Source organism: Sardina pilchardus, chromosome 12, assembly GCF_963854185.1.
Source record: "Sardina pilchardus chromosome 12, fSarPil1.1, whole genome shotgun sequence".
In the NCBI taxonomy this organism is placed as follows: domain Eukaryota; kingdom Metazoa; phylum Chordata; class Actinopteri; order Clupeiformes; family Clupeidae; genus Sardina; species Sardina pilchardus.
Window position 1 is genome coordinate 11207114 of NC_085005.1, and position 21235 is coordinate 11228348.

At 42.9% G+C, this 21235-nt stretch overlaps 2 protein-coding genes across 2 annotated transcripts; one reads left to right on the top strand and one right to left on the bottom strand.

The window, feature by feature from the left end:
- Positions 1-184: 184 nt before the first annotated feature.
- adam17b (ADAM metallopeptidase domain 17b) lies at positions 185-13844 on the top strand. The gene is made up of 19 exons (XM_062550538.1): positions 185-605; positions 902-1034; positions 1545-1678; positions 2271-2359; positions 3434-3617; positions 5319-5446; positions 5980-6066; positions 6227-6337; positions 6644-6788; positions 7365-7456; positions 7544-7696; positions 8321-8520; positions 8680-8783; positions 9173-9307; positions 9572-9702; positions 9979-10057; positions 10213-10301; positions 10713-10769; positions 11048-13844. Exons 1-19 carry the CDS (start codon positions 521-523, stop codon positions 11450-11452), a joined length of 2541 nt encoding a protein of 846 aa, XP_062406522.1. The 5' UTR covers positions 185-520; the 3' UTR covers positions 11453-13844.
- Positions 13842-20338, bottom strand: cpsf3 (cleavage and polyadenylation specific factor 3). The gene is made up of 18 exons (XM_062550537.1): positions 20152-20338; positions 19922-19985; positions 19731-19828; positions 19513-19641; positions 19139-19316; positions 18762-18851; positions 18430-18580; positions 18020-18195; positions 17675-17833; positions 16976-17122; positions 16699-16851; positions 16448-16556; positions 16178-16276; positions 15904-15998; positions 15413-15500; positions 15039-15105; positions 14630-14726; positions 13842-14396 (listed from the first exon to the last, which is right to left on the bottom strand). The coding sequence occupies exons 1-18, from the start codon at positions 20220-20222 to the stop codon at positions 14295-14297; spliced, it is 2073 nt and encodes a 690-aa protein (XP_062406521.1). The 5' UTR covers positions 20223-20338; the 3' UTR covers positions 13842-14294.
- Between the last annotated feature and the right edge of the window lie 897 nt (positions 20339-21235).

Sequence of the window (21235 nt, forward strand, 5' to 3'; positions counted from 1 at the left end):
TGCAAACATAGTTCGCACCCAGCACTATGAGACACACTCGCAACCACGTTGTGAGATAAGATTGTACAAACAAATCATTTCCTATCGGGGGGGTTGCCGACCGTGAGTTTTGGCTACTCCAACTGACGTCTGCGCATGCATGCCAAAACAGTTTTTTTTTTTCTTGTCTAGGGATTGAGAATACTTCCGGGTGTACGGTTGCTCGCGTCTAAACTGGACATTGGCGACTTTGTCTGAAATCTTTCTGAGTTAATTCTTAAGTTTTAACAACAAGGATTAATACGTGCGAGGAAATGTGTTTATGATACAATGTAGCACGTTACTTTGTTTCATCGTACAAGTTCATTCATTGCTTCTTTGTAACGCGTCAGCCCATGAGCGAGCGAACTTCGTAGTTTTATCATGACGTCCAGATGTTGATGTTGATTGAAGCAGGCTGTTAATCCTGTGGACATCACGTAGGCGTTCCGGATAAGCAAGCCGAGTTTGAACATTTGTCAGCAGCGCAGGCTTGGCCGCCATGGATCTTTATGTTTTTATTGTATTTTATTCACTTTTTATGGGAGAGACTGCCCGAGGTGATGTTGTTGAAGACCATGAACTAGGTGAGTGTTTTGATTAGCGACTACAACATAGCTTCTTGCATTTTAACCCGATTTTGAGGCCTAATAATCAAGTAAGTTGACTCTATTCCAGTCTACATTCCAGGCTACATTTAACCTCCTTATAGAAATCCATCACGAAGTTGGACAAATAGGCTACCTGTTGCTGTTCTAGCTGCAGCCCCTCTGTTTTCGTCTCCATTGCGTGTCTGTTCAATGGCCATTTCCTCACAGAAAAATATGCAAGAGATAGTGATATCTAGACAGTCCCGTTGTGACCACCTGTGACACCTCCCCAGGCACCCTTAGTTCCATGCTGTCCGACTTTGAGGTTCTGCCCATGTCCAGCCTCAAGCAACACTCGGTCCGAAAGCGGGATGTCCAGATGCACACCCATATGGAGAGGCTGCTCAGTTTTACAGCTCTACAAAGGTTTGTCCTGAAACCACTTTTATGACCTCGATTTGAATAAATTGGGCCAGTGACAGACAAAAGGAGAATAGCATCATCTATCATTCTTGGAGTAGCATATCAAGATCATCCTAGCTCTCTAGGTTTTTGGGCGTAACATTTCACCATCTTTATAGAAGGACCAAAAGAACATAGATTGTTTGTGTTCAGTCTTAAAGTCCTATGGTTCTTCACTAATAACAAAATTACTTTTGAAATATGTTGTCCTTTTGACAGTAGGAAGATCAAAAACTTTAAAATATTACTACTAATAATAATAATGATAATAATGATAATAGCCTAATAAAACAAATGATATAAATATATATATATATATATATTTCAATTTCGCCAAAAATGTCACGCACGCCCCTCTGGTCCTCACCCTTCGATTCCTTATCATTGTAGAGCAGTCTGTAGGCACATAGGCTACTTGATTTTCTTTCTCACCTTGATGACTTGCTTTGTTTCCCTGTCTGCTTTTGTACCCAGGCACTTTAGGCTTTACCTCACAACCAACACAGAGCTGTTTGCTGATGACTTCAGGGCTGTGGTTATGGGGAGGGATGGGAATGAGGAGCTGATCGAGGTCCCCAGACAAAACTTCTTCACAGGCCATGTGATCGGTGAATATCATTATTGTTCTTCTGTTCTTCTAACACTCAACCCAGTTGTCTCCTGATGGAGAACCCCCCTCTCCTAGTTCTTTGGGCTCAGCAAGTATTGCCAAATTCAAACAGCACTGACATTTTTCTCTGAAAACAGGTCACTATAGATGTAACAATGTTGACTGTCCAACAGATTTTGTCTTTTGTTCCAACAAACAAAAAGAGAAGATGTTCACCTGTGCCTCTCTCCTCTCTTGCATGTGTCTCTCCCTCTTTTGACATCATCATGCTTGAATTACCGTCATTTCCCAACTATTAGTCGTGGCTTAAACATTGATTTGGGAAAAAGAATGTTTTCAGCTTTGAGGTTAATACATGGTGGCAGTTAATATGGTATTAATATGGTTTTGTTTCTTTGAACTTGCATATAACACTGTCCTACGACTTATACACAGTGCGGCTAATACATAGGACATTACTGTTGAGGCTGTTTCACAGCATATGCCTCAGTGTACCTAAGCAAACATAACATATGTTCCCACTCTGTGTAAGTGGTGTTGTTTATGTATGACTTGTGCCTGTGTTAAACTGAGCTCCTATCACTCCAAAGGGGAGGAACACTCTCGAGTCCAGGCTCACATCGATGACAACGAGTTCTCAGCCCACATCCTCCTCCACGATGCTGAGTATAACATAGAGGTATGTCATGTGCGTCGGAATGCCTTCTTATTTAGTCTTGCCGGTTATCCTTCAGTTGGGCTGGTGAACAGGAATGGCATTGGCTGTATTGCTGTTGACATTTCAGCAACAATGACAATGCTAATATACAAAAGAAATATGATGAGAATCAAATGTAAAGGTTAATACAGGACGCTTAGTGTGAAGAATAATTACGGAAGTGCTCTGCTTATTGAAGATGACCTAGAATGGATAACTGTTTTTATCTTGGGTTTGGTGAATAAGGAGAGTTTGGTGCATGACCACAGAGCTACCGAGAACAAGTTTGCTTGTTCGTTTGCTTGGATTTTGAAATGACCACTAAAGAAAATCGTCCCTCTGATCACCACCTGATTCCACCTGTTACTTTACTACTTCGAGTTGGAGATTCAGGAAGAAGTTGCCTGTCTCTGGTTTCTTGCTAATTGTGAACTTTGAACTGTCTTTGGTTGCAAGGCAACCAATCAACAGAAAGCTCACTTAATGATGCATGTCATTCAGATCACCAGATAACCATGAGGGAGTGTTCGACATCTGTTCAAATGGGTTGTTTTATTCCCCAGCCTAATAATAACAGGGTTGTATGGGCTGGTGAAATAGCATCTGAGCGTGTTTTTGATAGACCCAAGTTACCCTCTGTGTAAACATCAGAGAACAAGGTGAAGCGCTCATTCATTCCTTCTATGTTATCTTTAAAGTGGAAATGGGTGGAACTGAAACATTGACATCCTGAGGAAGGGTTGACAAGTGTCCTTTTTACGATCAGCTTGGTTCTGAGAGTTGTTCTGTGAGTTCCTGTTTCACCCAGTGACCTTTTTAAGATTTTAAAATGGACAAAGTATAAGGACAAAAAGAACAAAGCTTTTGGATTTCATCAGATTCTGTGTTAAGGCGTTGTTATCAGTTTCCTGGTGTGCCTGCCTGGCTGCCTTGTTGTCACCCTATGTTGTCCCTTTTTTGTGTGTCTCCTCCCTTCCTGTGTTTATCATCCCATAATCGATCTCGCTCTCCTTCTCCCTCGGACCGTGCCGGGCCCGTCCATTTCCATTCCCCCAGCCCCTGTGGAGGTACACACCGGCATCCACACGGGACCGACTACTGATCTACCGCTCGGAGGACATCCGCAACATCAGCCGGCTAGCTTCCTCAAAAGTGTGTGGCTATGTCAAAGCGGGCCTAAGTGACCTCCTACCAGAAGGAGAGCAGCTTCCCTTCGGCAATGAGGAGGAGGAAGAGGAGGGTGAGTGTCATTGGCCATTGGCTGTACATATAAATCTGCAGCCCAGTGACAGAAACAGCATTCAAGCGGAGTGTATTTGAGTATATGAATAAAATTGCACAAGGAGATTTTGATAATGCAATCCTCAGTGCCACACAGTGGTACAGAAAGGCTTGCTTACTCACTAATGCCTAGTTAAGCTTGGTACAAATGGTCCCACTAGTAAAACTTTTAAGGTACCTTAAAGCTGATGATACATGAGGCCACTCTTTGAGCAATGTTGCTCAGCAATATTCCGTATTGTGGTGCTGGTGTGTTCCCATTTGCCATTCTGACAATTTCTACTCTAGAACTTTAATCATCAGAAGGCAAAACGGCATGATCATCTAATCAGAATAAATTGAACTGGTTATGTGGTTGCCCAGCAACATTTGCTCAAAAAGTTGACCCATACAGTATATAGGGCGTTACTGTGGACACATCTGCCATTTACAAAAACATGTGAGGGGTTCAGGAGAGAAAAGAGTTTTCAGGGGGATTTGATGGTTGTGGCGGAAGACACTGCGGTTCATCATCTTTTCACAAGAAAAACCAAATAAGGGAATTGAGAATGACACAATAGTGATATTAATAGAGTGGTGCGAGTTCAAAAGAAGACTAGAGAAACACAGTTGAAACCCACACTCTCACGCATTAGCTCTTGCAAAACATTTAGTAGACCATGTCTTCGTGTTTCAGCCCTAGGCCATCATTAGTGTGTCATGAACTCCCTTAACTTACATTTGAAAGCCTTATAAAATCCCTTTACTTTAGATCAACTGAGCAGGAAGGAAATACATAGATACATGCAATGACATGCATCTTCCTGCACCCTCTGCTTATGCTTTTGTCCACATCAGTCCTCAGTTCAGTTACCTCCATTCTTCCTTCATGCTCCATTGGTTTAATCTCATGACCATGAAGGCTGTAGCTCCTTGGTCTGCCAGTTAAGCGTCTGCCATTAGAAAGGCAGCTGTTAATATTGTTGTTATGATGTGGGTGATTTGATTGTAAAGGTGATGATGCATGGGGCAACATTTTGAGCAATGTTGCTGGGCAACCACATAGCCAGTTCCATTTATTCTGATTGGATGATCATGATGATTTGCCTATTGGTGATTAAAGTTCCCCAGAAAATGGCCAATATACATGCCAGAACCACAATAATGAGGAACATTGCCTAGCAACATTGTTCAAAAAGTTTCCCCTTCACCAGCAGCACTAAAGAAGATTTGTTCTCAGGGTCCCCCTAGAGTTGATAAGAGCATAGTAAACTAACTCAATATGTGTCTTTTGCTACAAAGTATTAACATAACTCTAATAAAATATAGAGGGAATTCACCGACAGCAGTCTGTAGAAAGGGATCTCAGAATTCTTTTAGCATAGCAGCGATTCGGAGGGTATGGGGTGGGGCAGTGTGCCTAACTGAACACAGAAAGTTGCTAGGTTGGTAATCGCTTATAGAGGGCCGCCCAGACTGCGGTCACGTTATGATGCTATATGCCATCAAAATGATTTTGGAAACATTATCTTCAGGTAAAAAAACCTCTTAAGTGTGCCTTTAAGTGATGCTATTTGATAATTGATATGTTTGGCTCTGGCACTGTGTACAATATAGTGTATATATGTGCATGTGTATGTGTGTGTGTGTGTGTGTGTGTGTGTGTTTGTGTGATATCCAGTGCACATCAGAGAGACGCGGCAGGTGCATGACCACAGCGTGAACACCTGCCCTCTGCTGCTGGTGGCTGACTACCGCTTCTTCAAGCACATGGGCCGCGGGGAGGAGAGCACCACCCTCAACTACCTGGTGAGAGCCAATCGACGGACAGACAGACAGATGGACACAAAACTACACAAAAGGCCTTCATGTGCATTAGCATATACAGTATCATCAGCAGTAGCTTTTATCCAAAGCGACTTACAGCAATACCGTAATTTCCCAACTATTAGCCGTGGTTTATACATTGATTTAGCTAAATTTCTTCAACTATGAGGTTAATACACAGGGACACTTAATATGGTATTAATATGATTTTGTCTTGCATAAAACACTGTCCTGCGGCTTATATAGGCCTGCAATGCGGCTATTACACTGGAAATTACTGTAGAATAGCATGTAAGCAACACAGCTACAGATACAGCAATAGAATAGCATTTGAACTACAGTGCAGAGGAGGCCTTAACTAGGATTTACCACCGCATCTGTCAGTACTACTAGAGGATAGGAGTGCCTACATTTCATGTTCACAAATTGCCTAACTGGAACTAATAGTTTCATTTGAAATGGAAAGTATACTGTAGACTTGATACACGTGATGAGATTATGACTTCTCACTTCAGATTGAGCTGATCGATCGTGTGGATGACATCTACAGGAACACATCTTGGGATGACGAGTTCAAAGGTTATGGTGTTCAAATACAACAGGTGAGAATGACATCCCAACTTAAAGCTTTGTGATGCAAGACTACATAATGAACACTTCTTCCTGCCAAAATCTTCAAAATAACTTTAAATATTCATCCCCCAACGTCCTTTTCATAACTGATACTTGAACTGTGCCCGGCCCTTTGCACTGACCTCTCAGATTATAATCAACAAAGAGCCGACCAAAGTAGCCCCGGGAGAGCAACACTTCAACATGGAGGGAAGCCCTGTGAGGGGCAAGGACGTGTGGGATGTGAAGAAACTTCTGGATGTGAGTCTTGCCTTAAGTGTTCCTGAACTTTCTCTGAGGCAAATAAGTAGAGAGAGGTTTGAACCTTGAAGTTAAAGATCTCTAGATTATGACTAATCTATGGCTCCTTTGACAAAAAGAGATGTTTAAGATGTCAATGGAACTCAACTGGTAACGTAAAGGATAAATAGATCAAATAAAAGGATGTCAAAGGAGGATCTAGTTATCTGTGCTATGGTGGTGTCAGTGCTGTATTTCTGAACCATGGGGAAGGTTCCACTAGTCATGGCTTCTTCTCCTTATTTCTCTCTTGTGCTCTCACTTCAGCAATTCAGCAGAGACATAGCTGACAATGCATCCCAGGTGTGTCTGGCACATCTCTTCACCTACCAGGACTTTGACGAGGGCACCCTGGGACTGGCGTACGTGGCCCCCTCCAAACAGGGCTTCCCTGGCGGCGTGTGCTCTGAGAGTGAGTGAGCCCTCTTCAGAACTCCTGGATGTACAGTCATTTTCTGTGTATTAGCCACTTTGTGTATAAATGGGGCGGTGGTAGCATAGTGGCTAAGGAGCTGGGCTAGCATGCAGTAGCCTGAAAGGTTCTGGCTTCAATTCCTAGCTTCAACCATTGTGCCTTTGAGCAAGGTAGTTAACCCCTCCCTAGTTGCCCTGTAATACAATCGACATATGTAAGTGTCTGCTAAATGAATAAATGTAATGTAAAAATGTATTAAACGGCATGATAGTGTTCTATTATGCAAATGTACATTATATAAAAAGTATAAATCCAAAGTATAATCAACAGTATATCAACCACAGTGCCCAATATCCCAGTGACTCAGAATCAAATCATGCTTTAATCAGAAAGAAGAAATAGAAATACCTTCGCATGTATGACGAAATTTAGCGAAATCAGTGTGTTAACAGTAATCAGTAGGCCTAGGTGGGAAATTACAGTATATCAGAGATACCAACTGGGAGAGGATGTCGATGGTCATTAGCTACATGATGCTATTTCATGTGACGTGATGCTATCTTGTCGTTTCAGAGGCCCCTCCCTCCCCCAGTGACCCGAGAGCCATATACCTAAACACCGGGCTGACCAGCACCAAGAATTATGGGAAAACTATACTAACAAAGGCAAGTTCACCAAATGATTTCCAGCCCTGCAGGCTTCTGTAAACAGCTGTAAACAGAACGTAACCTCTCCCGCTTACTTACCTAAAGGAAGCAGACCTGGTCACCACCCATGAACTGGGCCATAACTTTGGGGCGGTACATGACCCGGACGACATGCCGGAGTGCGCGCCCCGTGACGACCAGGGAGGGAAGTACGTCATGTACCCCATTGCTGTCAGTGGGGACCACTCCAACAACAAGGTACCCCACCCCCCCTACTGTCAAGTTGACATGTAGTCATTAGGCAGATGAGTTAATTACTATCAGTTTAATATAGTGTAGAATTAGTGCCTTTTTGAGGGCTTCTGCAGGCAGGCTGCACATGCTTGAAGTTCCTTCTTCTTCTTATTATTATTATTAATAGGATAATCCCCCTGAGATGGGCCATCTCATTTTCAAAGGGGTCCTTCGCACACGCACGCACGCATGCACACACACACACACACACACACACACACACACACACACACACACACACACACACACACACACACACACACACACACACAAACACACAAACAGACACAGAGAAAATCAATACAGTAGTCACAGATACACTCATACATATTCAGGCAGGAGCTCTCCAACACCTAACCACCTCCACAGCCACTGTACAAAAGGTGTACATATGGCCACATATGTGCTAAATCAACACCTGCATTAAGACAATGCACTTGCACATTAGGGAAGAGGAAAAAGAGCGACTTCAAAACTTAGTTAGAAGCAAGAGCAGTATGCTGCCCTAGCACTAACCTTGGTTAGCTGGCGTTGAAGATGTTGGTTTCTCACGAGTGATGTCCTTGTCTTATTTCCGCGTGCACACAGCTCTTCTCCACCTGCAGTAAGATGTCCATCCTGAAAAGACTCAAGATCAAGGCGCCCTCTTGCTTTCGCGTGCGGAACAGCAGCGTGTGTGGGAACTCGCGTGTGGAGGACGGGGAGGAGTGTGACCCAGGACTGCTGCACCTCACCAGTGACCCCTGCTGCACTTCCAGCTGCAAACTCCGGCCTGGGAAACAGTGCAGGTGCTTTAGTGGCAACAATGCATTGGGCGGCAATGATGCATAATGTGCTTCACAGACACTTTTCCGGATATCCTGTTCTTATTCTCGCTCTCTGTCTCTTTCTCTTTCATATTCTCTTTCCTTCTTTCTGTCTCTCTCTTCCTCCCCCACCCCCCTCAGTGACCGTAACAGTGCCTGCTGTACGGAGTGCATGTATGAGAGGAAGGGGAAGGCCTGTCAGGAGCCCATCAACGCCACCTGTAAGGGGATGTCCTACTGCACTGGTAAGGAAACTCGAAAAAAATGTTCCCTCTTTTGCTGTTTGTTTTAATACTAGGTTATCAGATGTGATAAACAACTTTGGGTTTGAAAATGAAAATGTCATATTGATGTATATGAATGAAATAAAGTAAAAAAAAACAGTGGCTGTGCACTGCACACACAGACAGCATATACTAAATTCCATGTTACAGCACACATGCCATTTTCACCATCCAGTCTATATTTCATCCAACAGCAATCTCTAGATCATCCTAGCAGCAGGGCTTTAGTCACCTTAACACTTGCATTGTCCTCAACTTCCAGAAGTCTGTGGGAAAGAGAGGCCCACAACAAAAAGTGTTTTATGATAACTGAGAGCGAGTGTCTGATTTCTGGTCATTGTGCCCCTCAGGGAACGGCAGTGAGTGTCCTCCACCAGAGAACGCTCCCGACAAGACGGTGTGCGTGGACAGAGGGGAGTGTCAGAGCGGGGAGTGCATCCCCTTCTGCGTGGCCGTCGCCAAGCTGGAGCCCTGCGCTTGCAACGGTACGCCTCTCTCTCGCCACATTAGCTCATCACTGGGTGGAATCTGTAAAGTCGTTTTTTTTCCCCTGCATGTCTTTTCTGGTTGTTTAGTAGCTCTCAAGAACAACTGTTTTGTCGCGAAAGCTCCTCACACTGGTCATTGTTATTATACTATACCGGTAGTGTGGTCCAACCTGGTCCGCTGACCTTTAGCCAAAAGTATAATTCGGTTCTTTATCATCGTGGGTCATCTTCTTCCCCACCTCTTCCCTTCCTGTCCCATAGAGACCAAGAGCTCCTGTAAGGTGTGCTGCCGGAATAGGAACGGGGTGTGCACACCCTACCGCGACCAGAAGAGACAGCCCTTGTTTCTGCGCAAAGGCAAACCCTGCACCGTTGGCTTCTGTGATGGCAATGTGAGTGACTTGGCTAGATAGATAGATCGATAGATGGATGGATGGATAGATAGATACATACATATACAGTACTTTGTTGATCCCCAAGGGGAAATTCAAGGTCCCAGTAGCTTAAGACACAACATTCAATATACAATACAGTATAAACAGGATGATAACATACACTGCTAGCTGATATCTGCACTGGATTAAGCACACTTGCCACATTTCAATAGCAGGCTGTCGATAAATGTGTTTTTCCACATGTTGGTTGAAATGCTGTTTGTTGTATTCCAGGGTAAATGCATGAAACAGGTGCAGGATGTCATTGAGAGGTTGTGGGATTTCATCGACAAGCTGAACCCCCACACATTTGGTGGGTTTTTAGTTGAAATGGAAAATCTCACATTCAGATTGAGTTTGCCTTTCCATTTTTAACCTTGATTTTTTTTACACACACATTCTGTACATTGTACGTTATGGTATCATGTAAAATTCTCATGCTAGACTGTGTCTATGTTCGGTGTGTAGGAAAGTTCCTGAGGGACAACATAGTGGGTTCGGTGATTGCGTTCTCCCTGCTGTTCTGGATCCCTCTCAGTATTCTGGTGCACTGCGTGGTGAGGTTCTGATCCGTTTCCTTTTGCTGCGTGAGCTCACCGCTGAACAGTCACAGTGAGCTCACTCCAGGACATAACATCTACTGTAGTTTTTACTCTTAATTTCTAATTAGATAGGTTAGTTAATTAGTACATTAGTACCTTGTTACTTAATTACTATCTTTATGACACAAGCATCATGGTCTTCTTGTTAAAGTTGACTGATATTTAGCAGATACTTTTATCCAAAGCGACACGGACTCACAATGGCAGGAATTGATTGATCGTCAGTCTGTGATGTTACTGCTGCTCTATACCTAAGCTCTTGTTGGTCAAGCATCATGGGTCCTTGTTGGTCTAAGCTCTTGTTAATCAAGCATCATGGGTCCTTGTTTAGTCTGAGCTCAGATCTGTGTGTTGTCTCTCCTCCAGGACAGGAAACTGGACCAGCAGTATGAGCTGAAGACCAAATCTCTGTTTTACCCCAGCGTAAGTACTGCTCACTACCTTTGCCTGCAGCTCACAAGCTCCCTGTTAATGATATCACTGCAAACTTTATTATATGTTTATATATGTTACGTTTCTCCACCCAACTAATGACTGTAGGTATATCTATTGGAAGTTATGCTGTTGTAGATACATGGGGGAATGTGTTGACATGACATCTAAATTGCCCTTTTTTTTAGTTTGTGGGGCCAGTGGGCAATGGTTTTTTCACTGGTCTTTATACGTTTCTGTGCATTCTGTTTGTCTTAACTATCTATCAGAACGCTGAGATTCTGAGCAGTCTGGATTCAGCGTCCCTGCGTATCTTCAAGGCCCCTCCCTCCGCCTTGTCACTTGCCACCCCTCGCTTCCAGGCCTCAGGGCCCCTGCAGACCAGCACCCCCCCGGTCCTGGCCCCGGCCCCGGCCCCCATGCTGGGTCCGATCCTCCCAGCCGCCGCCGAAACGCCCCGCATGGCCACCATCCAGGAGGACCCCAGCTACGACTCGCCGCTGGACGAGCAGGTCCTGGAGGAGGACTTCTCGTCCGGTGGCGGTGGCACGGAGGCGCGCTCCTTCGAGGACCTGACCAAGAGCTCTCCGGCCAGCGGCGTGCGCAGCGACAAGGCCAAATCATTCCGGCTCCAGAGACAGGCGCGACTCAACAGCAAAGAGACAGTGTGCTAACTGGGGGGGGAGAGAGAGAGGGAGATAGAGAGAGAGGTAGAGAAAGAGAGAAAAAGAGAGAGAGGTAGAGAGCTCAGCTCAAAAATGTTGGAAAGTACAATTTCAGTACAATTTAAGTACAATTTAACTGCAATGGCCACAAGTAGAGTAGCAGTAGAGACAGAAACTCTTAACAAGGTACACAGTGGTGGAACAAGCAGGACTTGTGTCATAATGACATTAGGGAGTAATGCCTACATGTGCTTAACAATTTATGTTGTTATGAGTTGTACAATTCCAGCAGGACAGACATTTCATTGGAACTCAGATTGGAAACAGATACACATTTGGAATAATGACTACTTCTATATTGGAGATTATGTGCGCATGTATTTTTTCATTTTTTAAACCGCCGCATATATTTTTTAGTGTCTGTCAGTGCTGGTAATGCCAAAGAAACTTACTCTGCTAAAGAAGGCCCCCGAATACTTAGACATGACATAGTATGAACCACTTTACAAGCACTGATATGCAAAAATAACTGGGAATTTTATATTTTTTATATATACTGTATGTCAAAGACTGAATCACGGTCGAACGCTGTGTGTGAATTGCTGCTTGCATTGTGCAGGTTGACATTTGCTTAAACACCAAAGCCATCACCAGAGATGACCAACTAAGAGGCTGGCTCTACAAAGAGGCTTTAAATGGGCTCTTTGTAAATACGGGCTCATTCTGGCAATAATGGTGTGTACATTGTGCCCAGTATCCTGAACTTGTCCAAGTAGACACAGGGTTATTACATTCTCTGCACTATAGTGACAAAATGTAGGTACTTCTGTTGGTTACTTTCATCTAGTGTTGTATCAGCCAAAACAATCAACCCAAAATTATGGGTTAATAGATTTCAGCTCCAACAGACGCAAGTGACCTCTTTCCCCCTGATTCAAATATTCCAACACCCTGGAAATCCAGAGTTCTCGTGAAAGCACAATTTGAATTGTGTCTGCAAGATACTCTGGCATTGAGCAATGATGCACGTTACTTTTACCCCAGACATTGGGGGAAACCAATCACGTCATTGGTCGTAGTGTTATCCAATTGCGTCTTAGTCCGGAATCAGTCGGAGTAAACATTGGTCGTGTTATCCAATTGCGTGCAGTGAGATTTTCAAATGCATGCTTGGTGCTGTCCCTCGAGTTGGCCCATTACATTGTTCATGGTCAGACCCTTAATCTGAAAGATTACCAGGGTCTGGATTTTCCAGGCTAATATTCCAGTTGGTTACAGTGTAATTGGCCGTCAACCTGTATGCGGTCATGTTTGTTTAATAGAGATGCAACATGCATGAAACAGCTTCTTGGGATATAGAGGTACCTTTTCTCTGAAAGATTTAGGTATTGATGGTGAAAAATATTGACAATGGACACCTATTCTATTTTCATTTCAGTACGATATAGATGGTATACAGTGTTTTAATATATCAGAGAAATGTCAAAACCTACCACAAAGACAGCATAGTAATAGTATACAGATACGACTTCAGGTATGAAAACGTTATTTAGAGTGTTAGAATGTGTTTACTAGAGTATTCTTCACAAAAATGTTTCACACTACTATTTTCCTAGAGGTTTCTGATCAAAGTGTTTTGTAAATGTTTAAAACAAGATGTGCATTAATTGGCCAATGTTGAAATGTTTTATGGACTCCACATTGCAATATTACAATTTAAATACGGGTGTATTTTGAACGACAATCACATGACAACAAATCATATATTTCGAACTTACCTTTTTACTACTGTTAAAATGGCATTTGAAAGGTCAAAGAAGGGCTAGACCCATTTTGCAGGGTTATAAGTGCCTTATTAGAAACAAGCTATTGTCTGTGTACACTGCAGTTTTATCATAATTGCTTACACTCCTGTGTATGATCGTTCACTAGTGCATTCTCAATATCTGATTTTTGTTGTACAGGTAGTAGGAGACATCTATGATTTTGTAGGTTACATTTCCGCAAAAGCTTTCACCGTAAGCTTTCAGTCTGACACAAGTAATGCAAATGTACATGTTTACCTTCACTGTTTCATAGATCTCTTAATTTGTTTCATATAACAGATGTGAATTCAGCAATAATCCACTTGTTAACTCCTGTTGGGTCTCAGACCGTTAACACAGCTGTTGATAACCTTCAAAAGGGTCATAGACACATTTTACAGGGCTCCTTTCAAAACACTCTTCACCAGCAGTTTAAGTGTTAGATAACAGAAGAAAGTGTTATATTTATGTGCACTGCCAGTAGAAAATCTTCTTGTAGGGATTTGTGTGTGACTTTTACAATATTTTCTATTTTTTTGTTTTGTTTGTTTGTTTACTGTGTGATGCTGCAATAATAAATCCAAAAACATAAATTCCAAAAACATGGAAATATTTATTACACCAAAATAATCATCAATTTCAGTGTTTGCAAACCTGCACAATACAAAACAGAGGAAAGGGGAAAACATCTTAAAAATGAATTGGGAATGATTTAATTTCATTTGCCCCTGCATTCCCAGGCTATGTTCTCAGAGCACTCGTGTGCATTCACGTTATTTTTATTTTTTTTAATACCTCTTAAGAGGACTTGAGCACCATCCAACCATGACCATCGCTAAAGAAACTGCTTGTTTTCTTCAAGCTCAATTAACTGACATAAATGGCCACGTGTAGGCTACACACTGAAATGAAAGTGGCTAGTAGCCATCCTCTCGTACATGGTCTTTCACTCTCAATTACGACAAAGTCCCAGTGAAGTGCATTGGTGGGCCCAGCCGGTCCTCGCGTTAGTAGTGGAGAATGTGTGTGTGTGTGAGATGGTCCTTTCACATCGTCGGGTTCATGGCATCGTAGAGCCGCTGAACAGCCACCTCCACCATCTCCTTGATGGTTTCTTCATCTGCACTGCCCTCCTCATAATCTACAGTCTGTAGGGAGTGTTTAGGACAGTGAGTTATCTCAGAATAGAAGGCAAGATTTGTTTTTGTTTTTTTTCACACACACAGATACACCTCCTAACTCTAGTAGCCCAGACAGACACATACTATACAGACAGCTTCAATACGTTAATTTTGGCAACTAATTCCACATGATTGATTAAGAATGGCAATATCCAGTATGTACACATATGTTTACAGGGACACAATGGATGAAGTCTTACCCGACTCTCAAGATTAATATAGGCTGTCTTCCCATCAACAGTCACTGATAAGTTCTTAGGATCCTTGAAGTCCACACAGTCTTCTCCAAACATGTCCCTGAGTGGAATCAAATTAAGATGTTATTTCACACTTCCTTTCAGATTTTATAATCTGGTTTTACAAGTCCGCATTTTTCCACAAATCATTTTTATATCAAAGACAGTGGTGATGACATTCCCAAAATCATGATTTCACTCTTGTGTAGGTCAGGTGTAGTACTGAATTTTAATTCACTAATTGTGCTGCTTCAAGCATCAAATAATGAATGATCAATAGATAAATATCAACAACAACATGTTTATCCACCTGTGAATTTTGCCAACAAACCCTGCAGGTTCCAGTGAAGCAAAGTAAAAGATGGCCACTTACTGGAACATAATCTCCAGCCTCCTCTGGAACTCCTCCACGTCCACGATGTCCGGCTTCATATCCATCACTGCATTAAAAGGACACAGATTACAGAAAGCATGTCAAACGTGACCCAAGATCCAAGAACAGACATGAGTTTTACTAAGAGTATGACTTTAGATTTCTTAACTAACTCATAAAAAGTGATTACTCATAAAAACTCATAAAACTCATAAAAAGTTCAAACGTGCACATATGCACAATCACTTGAGAACATGCACAGTTCTCATGAGAAAATACAGCGAACAATCAACTACAGCTTGTGTTGCTAAAATCGTAAACTGTGATAAATGATGAGTGTTGTGTATCTTAAAAAAATTAAAATATAAACAGACCTTTCTGTGCTTTGGGGTTGGACTGGACTTCCAGCACTACCGTAGTGACTGCATCAGCATACATGTCATTCAAAGGGTTGGCTATCCACTGTAGGACATAGATGTAAAATTGTATGAAGTTTATGGAGCCTTGGGGCCCTAAATTGAATAATGGGCAAAGTGCAGCCTTGAGTCTAACTAATATTGATTTGAATGATCCAAAACGCTACATCCTCCATTTTAATGAATTGTCATACATCGTTCTTTTGTTTGTTTGTTTTCTTGGTGATTTCAGTGGAAATGCAATTTGGTATTGGTATTGCTATTGCTATCTTTCCCCAATCAAAACATCATAACTGCAATTATATATTTCAGGTAATAAAATGTTACCTAAAATACACTTTCATGAATGAGAACTATGCTTGCTGACAGACCTTTACACATTGCCTGACAAATAGATTAGGTCCCTGGATGTTTCTACAGTGCTGAAATACGGTGAAACCACAGCTCACCTCCAGGGTCACCATACCAGCCTCGTGCAACAGTGTGATGTTCTTGAACACTTTGAGTGTGGTCTTCTCCGATGCGTCAACTTCCTCCACGTCTCCTTAAACATACGGAAGCAAAAACAAACACAATGTGGCTTCTGCATTCACATCAATCATATCAGAAGAATGGCCTCGTCATTTGTCAAATTACTCCGCATCATACATTTTCTCTGACATTAAATATCACACTGGTTTTGGTGATTTATCTGCCAGGTGTGTGATGTGAATGTAGGCCTACCTGCCAGGTGTCGTAGCTGGTTGACCAGGAGAGAGTAGGGTCCAGTGAAGGGGATGGCCTGGGTCTGCTTCACAGTGCTCATCGCCAGTTCTGTGTAGTCTAGGGACACAAGCATGGTAGGGTGAGGTGAGAGACTGACATGCACGCGCACGCACACATGCGCATACACACACACACACAGTCTAGGGTTGTTTTCCTCAGTGGTCAGTCCTGCATCAGTCAAATGCGCATGCCTGAAACACACACACACACACACACACAGGAACTCACTGGACAGGTCCGATGGGGCAAGGATGTGGTAGCTGAAGTTGCGCTTCACCAGAATGCCAGACACTCGCTGGCCCTGTGCACACTTCTTATCAGCAAGGCACCCCATCACCTGTCAAGTGACCAAGCATGAAGTCAGAGAGCATGAACACACACACACACACTTGCCCACAAAGGCATTCTTTCTTCCAATCCAAAACAAAATCTTGAAGAGTAAACAAGAGTGAAAGCAACAGTCCGAACAGGTCCTTCACCTTGGCCAGTTTCTCCCCCCTGAAGTTCAGTGTGACGGCCTCTGTGTTTCGCGGGTTGTGCACCTCGATGTGGACCTCGTCGTTATCTTCATACTCTCTGATTAGAGCTGCTTTCAGACGAGCCATCTCGTTCTGTTCCCCGTGGACCAGAATCTGAAAACAAAAACAAAAAAAAACACACAAACGGTTAAACAGCACTCATCTTCCAAAGCAGAACTACTTGCTAACTACTCAATTAAACCACCCTCTGTAGAATTTGTGGGGACCAAAAGCTTACCACGTGTGGTGGTTTGAGGGCCCGAATGAACTCGCTGGTCTGCTGGTAGTCTGTGTGAGCGGAGAAGGAGATGTAGTCCACAGACATCTTGAGCTGGAGCTTCTGGCCCGACATGGTGGTGATCTCCTCTGGCTCTGACATGATGTGCTGGAGGGGACAACAGTCACAGGCAAACCCGCTTTTGTGTTAAATAGATACATCTAGATGGATGGATGGATGGACGGATGGATACTTTATTCGTCCTAGAGTAAATTTATGAATTTAATGTAAGCATTTAGATGTAAATGTGCTAAAGTACAAACCTCTCCACAAAGTAAATAAGCTACACATAAAAGTTTACAGAACAAAACACACCCCGTCCCTCAATGTCAACTGTACCCCTCCTGGACGGTATTGCATAATTTTCAATTTCACTTATAGAGCGACAAAACATTACACATGTCTCATGGCGCTTTACAAAGTGTTAAACATGCAAAGAGAGCCCAAGAGTAACAGGGGCGAGGAAAAACTCCCTAGAATTGGAGATACACATAGGAAGAAACCTCGGATAGATCCACGACTCAAGGGCCCAACCCATCTGCCTAGGGTCAGTTACAGTACAGTAAGGTCATTTGTAGTATCAGAAAGTTCAAACAGTCCAGTGTAGGGAATAAATTGTCCATAGGAACTAGTAATTTTCGGGAAGTGAGCTCAAAGCACCTTTGCCAGTGTTCCTTCCACACAGTAACCAGCGATGATGACGCCGTTCCGCTTGTCGGTGCACCAGCTCTCAAAGAGCTCCCTGGAGAGGCCACTCTGCATCATACCAGGGGAGGCCATCACCACACTGGGCCCAATGTCATCAAAGTGATCCATGCTCTACAACAGCACGGGACAGCAAGGGAATTTGGAGAGAAGAGTCAGGACACACATGATTCATTCATAAAAATGTAATGCCTATTCCTTATCTGTGTGCTGAGTAAAGTGTAAAGGTAAACAAGGTATAGATAGAGATATGTTTAAATGCTATTGAAATGTGCTATTGAAACTAAACCGCACACTTACTTTCAGGTTGCTGATGTGTTTGAAGACAAAGGGGTTGTTGATGTTAATGGCCTTGCGGATCTTGTCATTCATGGCGTTGACGTAGGTCTGGTACACAGCCATGCACTTCTTGGCCAGGGAGGAGGCGTAGTAGATGGGGATGTCATGCAGCTCTGGATGGTTCTGCCAATACTCATCTAGAGGCCGACGGACAACAGCTTGAGCTCATTTTGCTCTTACAGGTAACTCACCACACAGTTTAGGCCAACATCAATCTATCAGTTAAAATAGCTTAATTCTTTACAGTTACATGTTTTACATGAGACTACCTTTACCTTTACATTTATGATTATGATTAAGTACAGACACATTATGCGCTTCACCATTAAACAAACAACATTTAGAGCAGTCTGGGGCATGAGGATTCTCACCCAAAATGAGCAAGAGCTCCTGGGCTCGCCCCAAGGCAAAGACGGGGATGAGGCAGCGGCCTTCTCTGTTGACAATGTCGTGGACCGTGTTGCAGAACCGGGCCTCCCTCTCCTCCCTCTTTTCGTGAATGTGTGTGCCATAGGTGGATTCCTAATGCAAGTGACAACCAAGCCATTACTATAATGAGTTGCAGCGCAAAGCAGGTGGGGTGTTTCATGTGTTTAGGGTATAATAACTATTAGAAAAAGGAGGAAACAATAGAAACCAGGCTTTTCACTGGCTACACAATTTACTACAACAAACTCTGAGCGGCCCAACAAATCAGACTTACTGTGATGAGGATATCAGGCTTCACACTGGGGATTTCAGCAGCCATGAGATGCCGGTCCTCCTGACGAGAGAAGTCACCTGTGTACAGCAACTGGCGAAAGGGGGAAACAAACAGTGAGCACAAGAGAGACTGACCTTTAATTCATACCTGTGATAGTAAAGAAAACACATGAACACAAACACACTACTTTTCTCATAATGTTGCAATTGCATTCAGTTTCCTGTATCTTTATCGGTTTCTGTTAATACAACAAATGTATGATCCCTGTTGAACTTGGTGAACATCCATGGGTTCTTTATAATACAAACTAATCCGGTATGATCTAGAAGAGGTTTACCACTTCTATCCTAAATAAGACGGCACCAAGAAGAACATACCTTTACACCAGCAATCTCAATCATGAACATGGCAGCTCCCAACACATGTCCAGCATGGTAGCACCAGAACTTAATGCCAGCCACTTCCTTCACCTCATGGAAGTTGATGGTCTCAATCTTATCCATGCTCTCCTCTAAGTCAGTCTCCGTGTAGAGCATGTCATCAGCGGAGATGTTGCTGTAGAATTATGAAGAGGGAACAGGTCAGGATCACTTACATGGCAACCCTAATTCATCATGACATTATGCAATGTCCAACTTGTCAGTCACTGAGGGACTTTGTCTGAGAGTACATCAGATATGTTTTTTGCTCCTTATTTCATAACAATACATAGCATAAATATGACAATGCTTTTTGATTTACAGTTCTGTACCTGACTTTGACGTAATCTGACAGCAACCAGCGGTAAATGGCTTTGGTTGCATGGGTCATGAAGGTCCTTCCTTTGAAACTTGTCTTCTGCAAGAACCAGGGCAAAGCTCCACAGTGGTCCAAATGGAAACTGTAGAGAAACAAACAGTCTGCCATGAGTCACTCATAACACGGGGGGTGGACAACTGGAACTGCGCGTGTTTTTTCAGGCACACTTACTGACTGATGAGAAGCAAATCAATCTCTGCTGGATCAATCAAATCAATATACGGGAGCGCATCCATGCCTTCCAAACCAGGGTGGATGCCACAATCCAGCTGCAAGATAATTAATATACGGATTCATTTCTGTTATTGAAGATTAGAGATAAGCCAATGACAGCAAGCCTGTTTATAATATTTTGATCCTACCATGATCTTTCGTCCCTTGAATTCCAAAATAATACATGATCTGCCGACTTCTTGACCGGCCCCACTGTAAAGAACATAAATAAGTTAATGTTGACTTTGATGTTTTCACAGACGAAGGACATTTTTAAAAACGAAAGAACTAAACGATCAGCGTATGTGACATATAACTAGCTAACTAGCACACAAAGCTCTAGCAAAGGAGAATCAATGAATGTGACATATTAGCCTACAGAGGTCTTATAAGGAGTTGGTCGCTCTCCTCCGCCGGAACGATGACATCTGCTTTGCGTTTTGCTGCCATGCTTGAAAGTTGTTCTTTCGAAAACGTTTGATAATACAACTCATGTGATCTGTAAACTCTATAAACAAATTTCGAGCGGCATGATACTCTGCACCCAGGCTACATACAACTTCCGGATCCGCAGATAAACAATACCGTGTGAAACAAAGACTTCTGCATCAGTTCCACCAAAAGTAGCGCTCGGCAGAAGCGAGAATAGGCCTAGTGCTCGCATAACTTATGCATTCATTTGTTTCTTTGTTTCTTTCTGAAACCGTTTCGAGGCTACAATTTGGACATTTTGGAGCCTAATTAAACTACTGATGTAATGCCAAATATCAGCACCGCTGAGACACTAGGTGGCGTTACAACACTTGCTCCATTTTTCTTCATAGGCCTACAAAACAGGTACAATTTTACTTCACTATCTTTTGCTTCCATGTATATGACACATCATGTATATTGCCAAAAGTGTTGAATCACCTGCCTTGACTTGCATATAGTGACATCCCATTATTTATACACAGGGTTTAATATGATGATGTCAGTCCAGTCTTTGCAACTAGCCTATATTAGCTTCAAATCTTTTGGGAAGGTTTATGAGTGTGTTTAGCCTATGAGATTTTTTGACCATTCTTCCAGAAGCGTAGCCTATTTGTCAGGTCACACTGATGTTGGACGAGGAGACTGGCTCTCAGTCTCCGCTCTAATTCATCCCAAAGGTGTTTTATTGTGTTGAGGTCAGGACTCTGGTAGGCCAGTCAAGTTCATCCAAACCATCTGCCATCCATGACTTTGTGGACCTTGCTTTATGCAATGGTGCACAGTCATGTTGGAACAAGTGGCCATCCCCAAACTGTTCCCTCAAAGCTGGGAGCATGGAATTGTCCAAAATCTCTTGGTTAATGCTGAAGCATTCCTTTCACTGGAATTAAGGGGCCAAGCCCAGTCGGGGTTCATATGTGAGTCAAGGCAGATAGTCTGGTTATCACCATACTAAGCTCAATCCTTTAAGATTGAACATTAGTCTGGAG

Coding starts and splice junctions, on each gene's coding strand:
- adam17b (XM_062550538.1), top strand. CDS start 521: ATGGATCTTTATGTTTTTATTGTATTTTATTCACTTTTTATGGGAGAG. Junction 6,338..6,643: donor ATGTGAAGAAACTTCTGGAT/GTGAGTCTTGCC, acceptor CTCTCACTTCAG/CAATTCAGCAGAGACATAGC. Junction 7,697..8,320: donor GGGACCACTCCAACAACAAG/GTACCCCACCCC, acceptor GCGTGCACACAG/CTCTTCTCCACCTGCAGTAA.
- cpsf3 (XM_062550537.1), bottom strand. CDS start 20,222: ATGGCAGCAAAACGCAAAGCAGATGTCATCGTTCCGGCGGAGGAGAGC. Junction 17,834..18,019: donor AACACATCAGCAACCTGAAA/GTAAGTGTGCGG, acceptor GTGCTGTTGTAG/AGCATGGATCACTTTGATGA. Junction 16,277..16,447: donor TGCCCCATCGGACCTGTCCA/GTGAGTTCCTGT, acceptor TTGTGTCCCTAG/ACTACACAGAACTGGCGATG.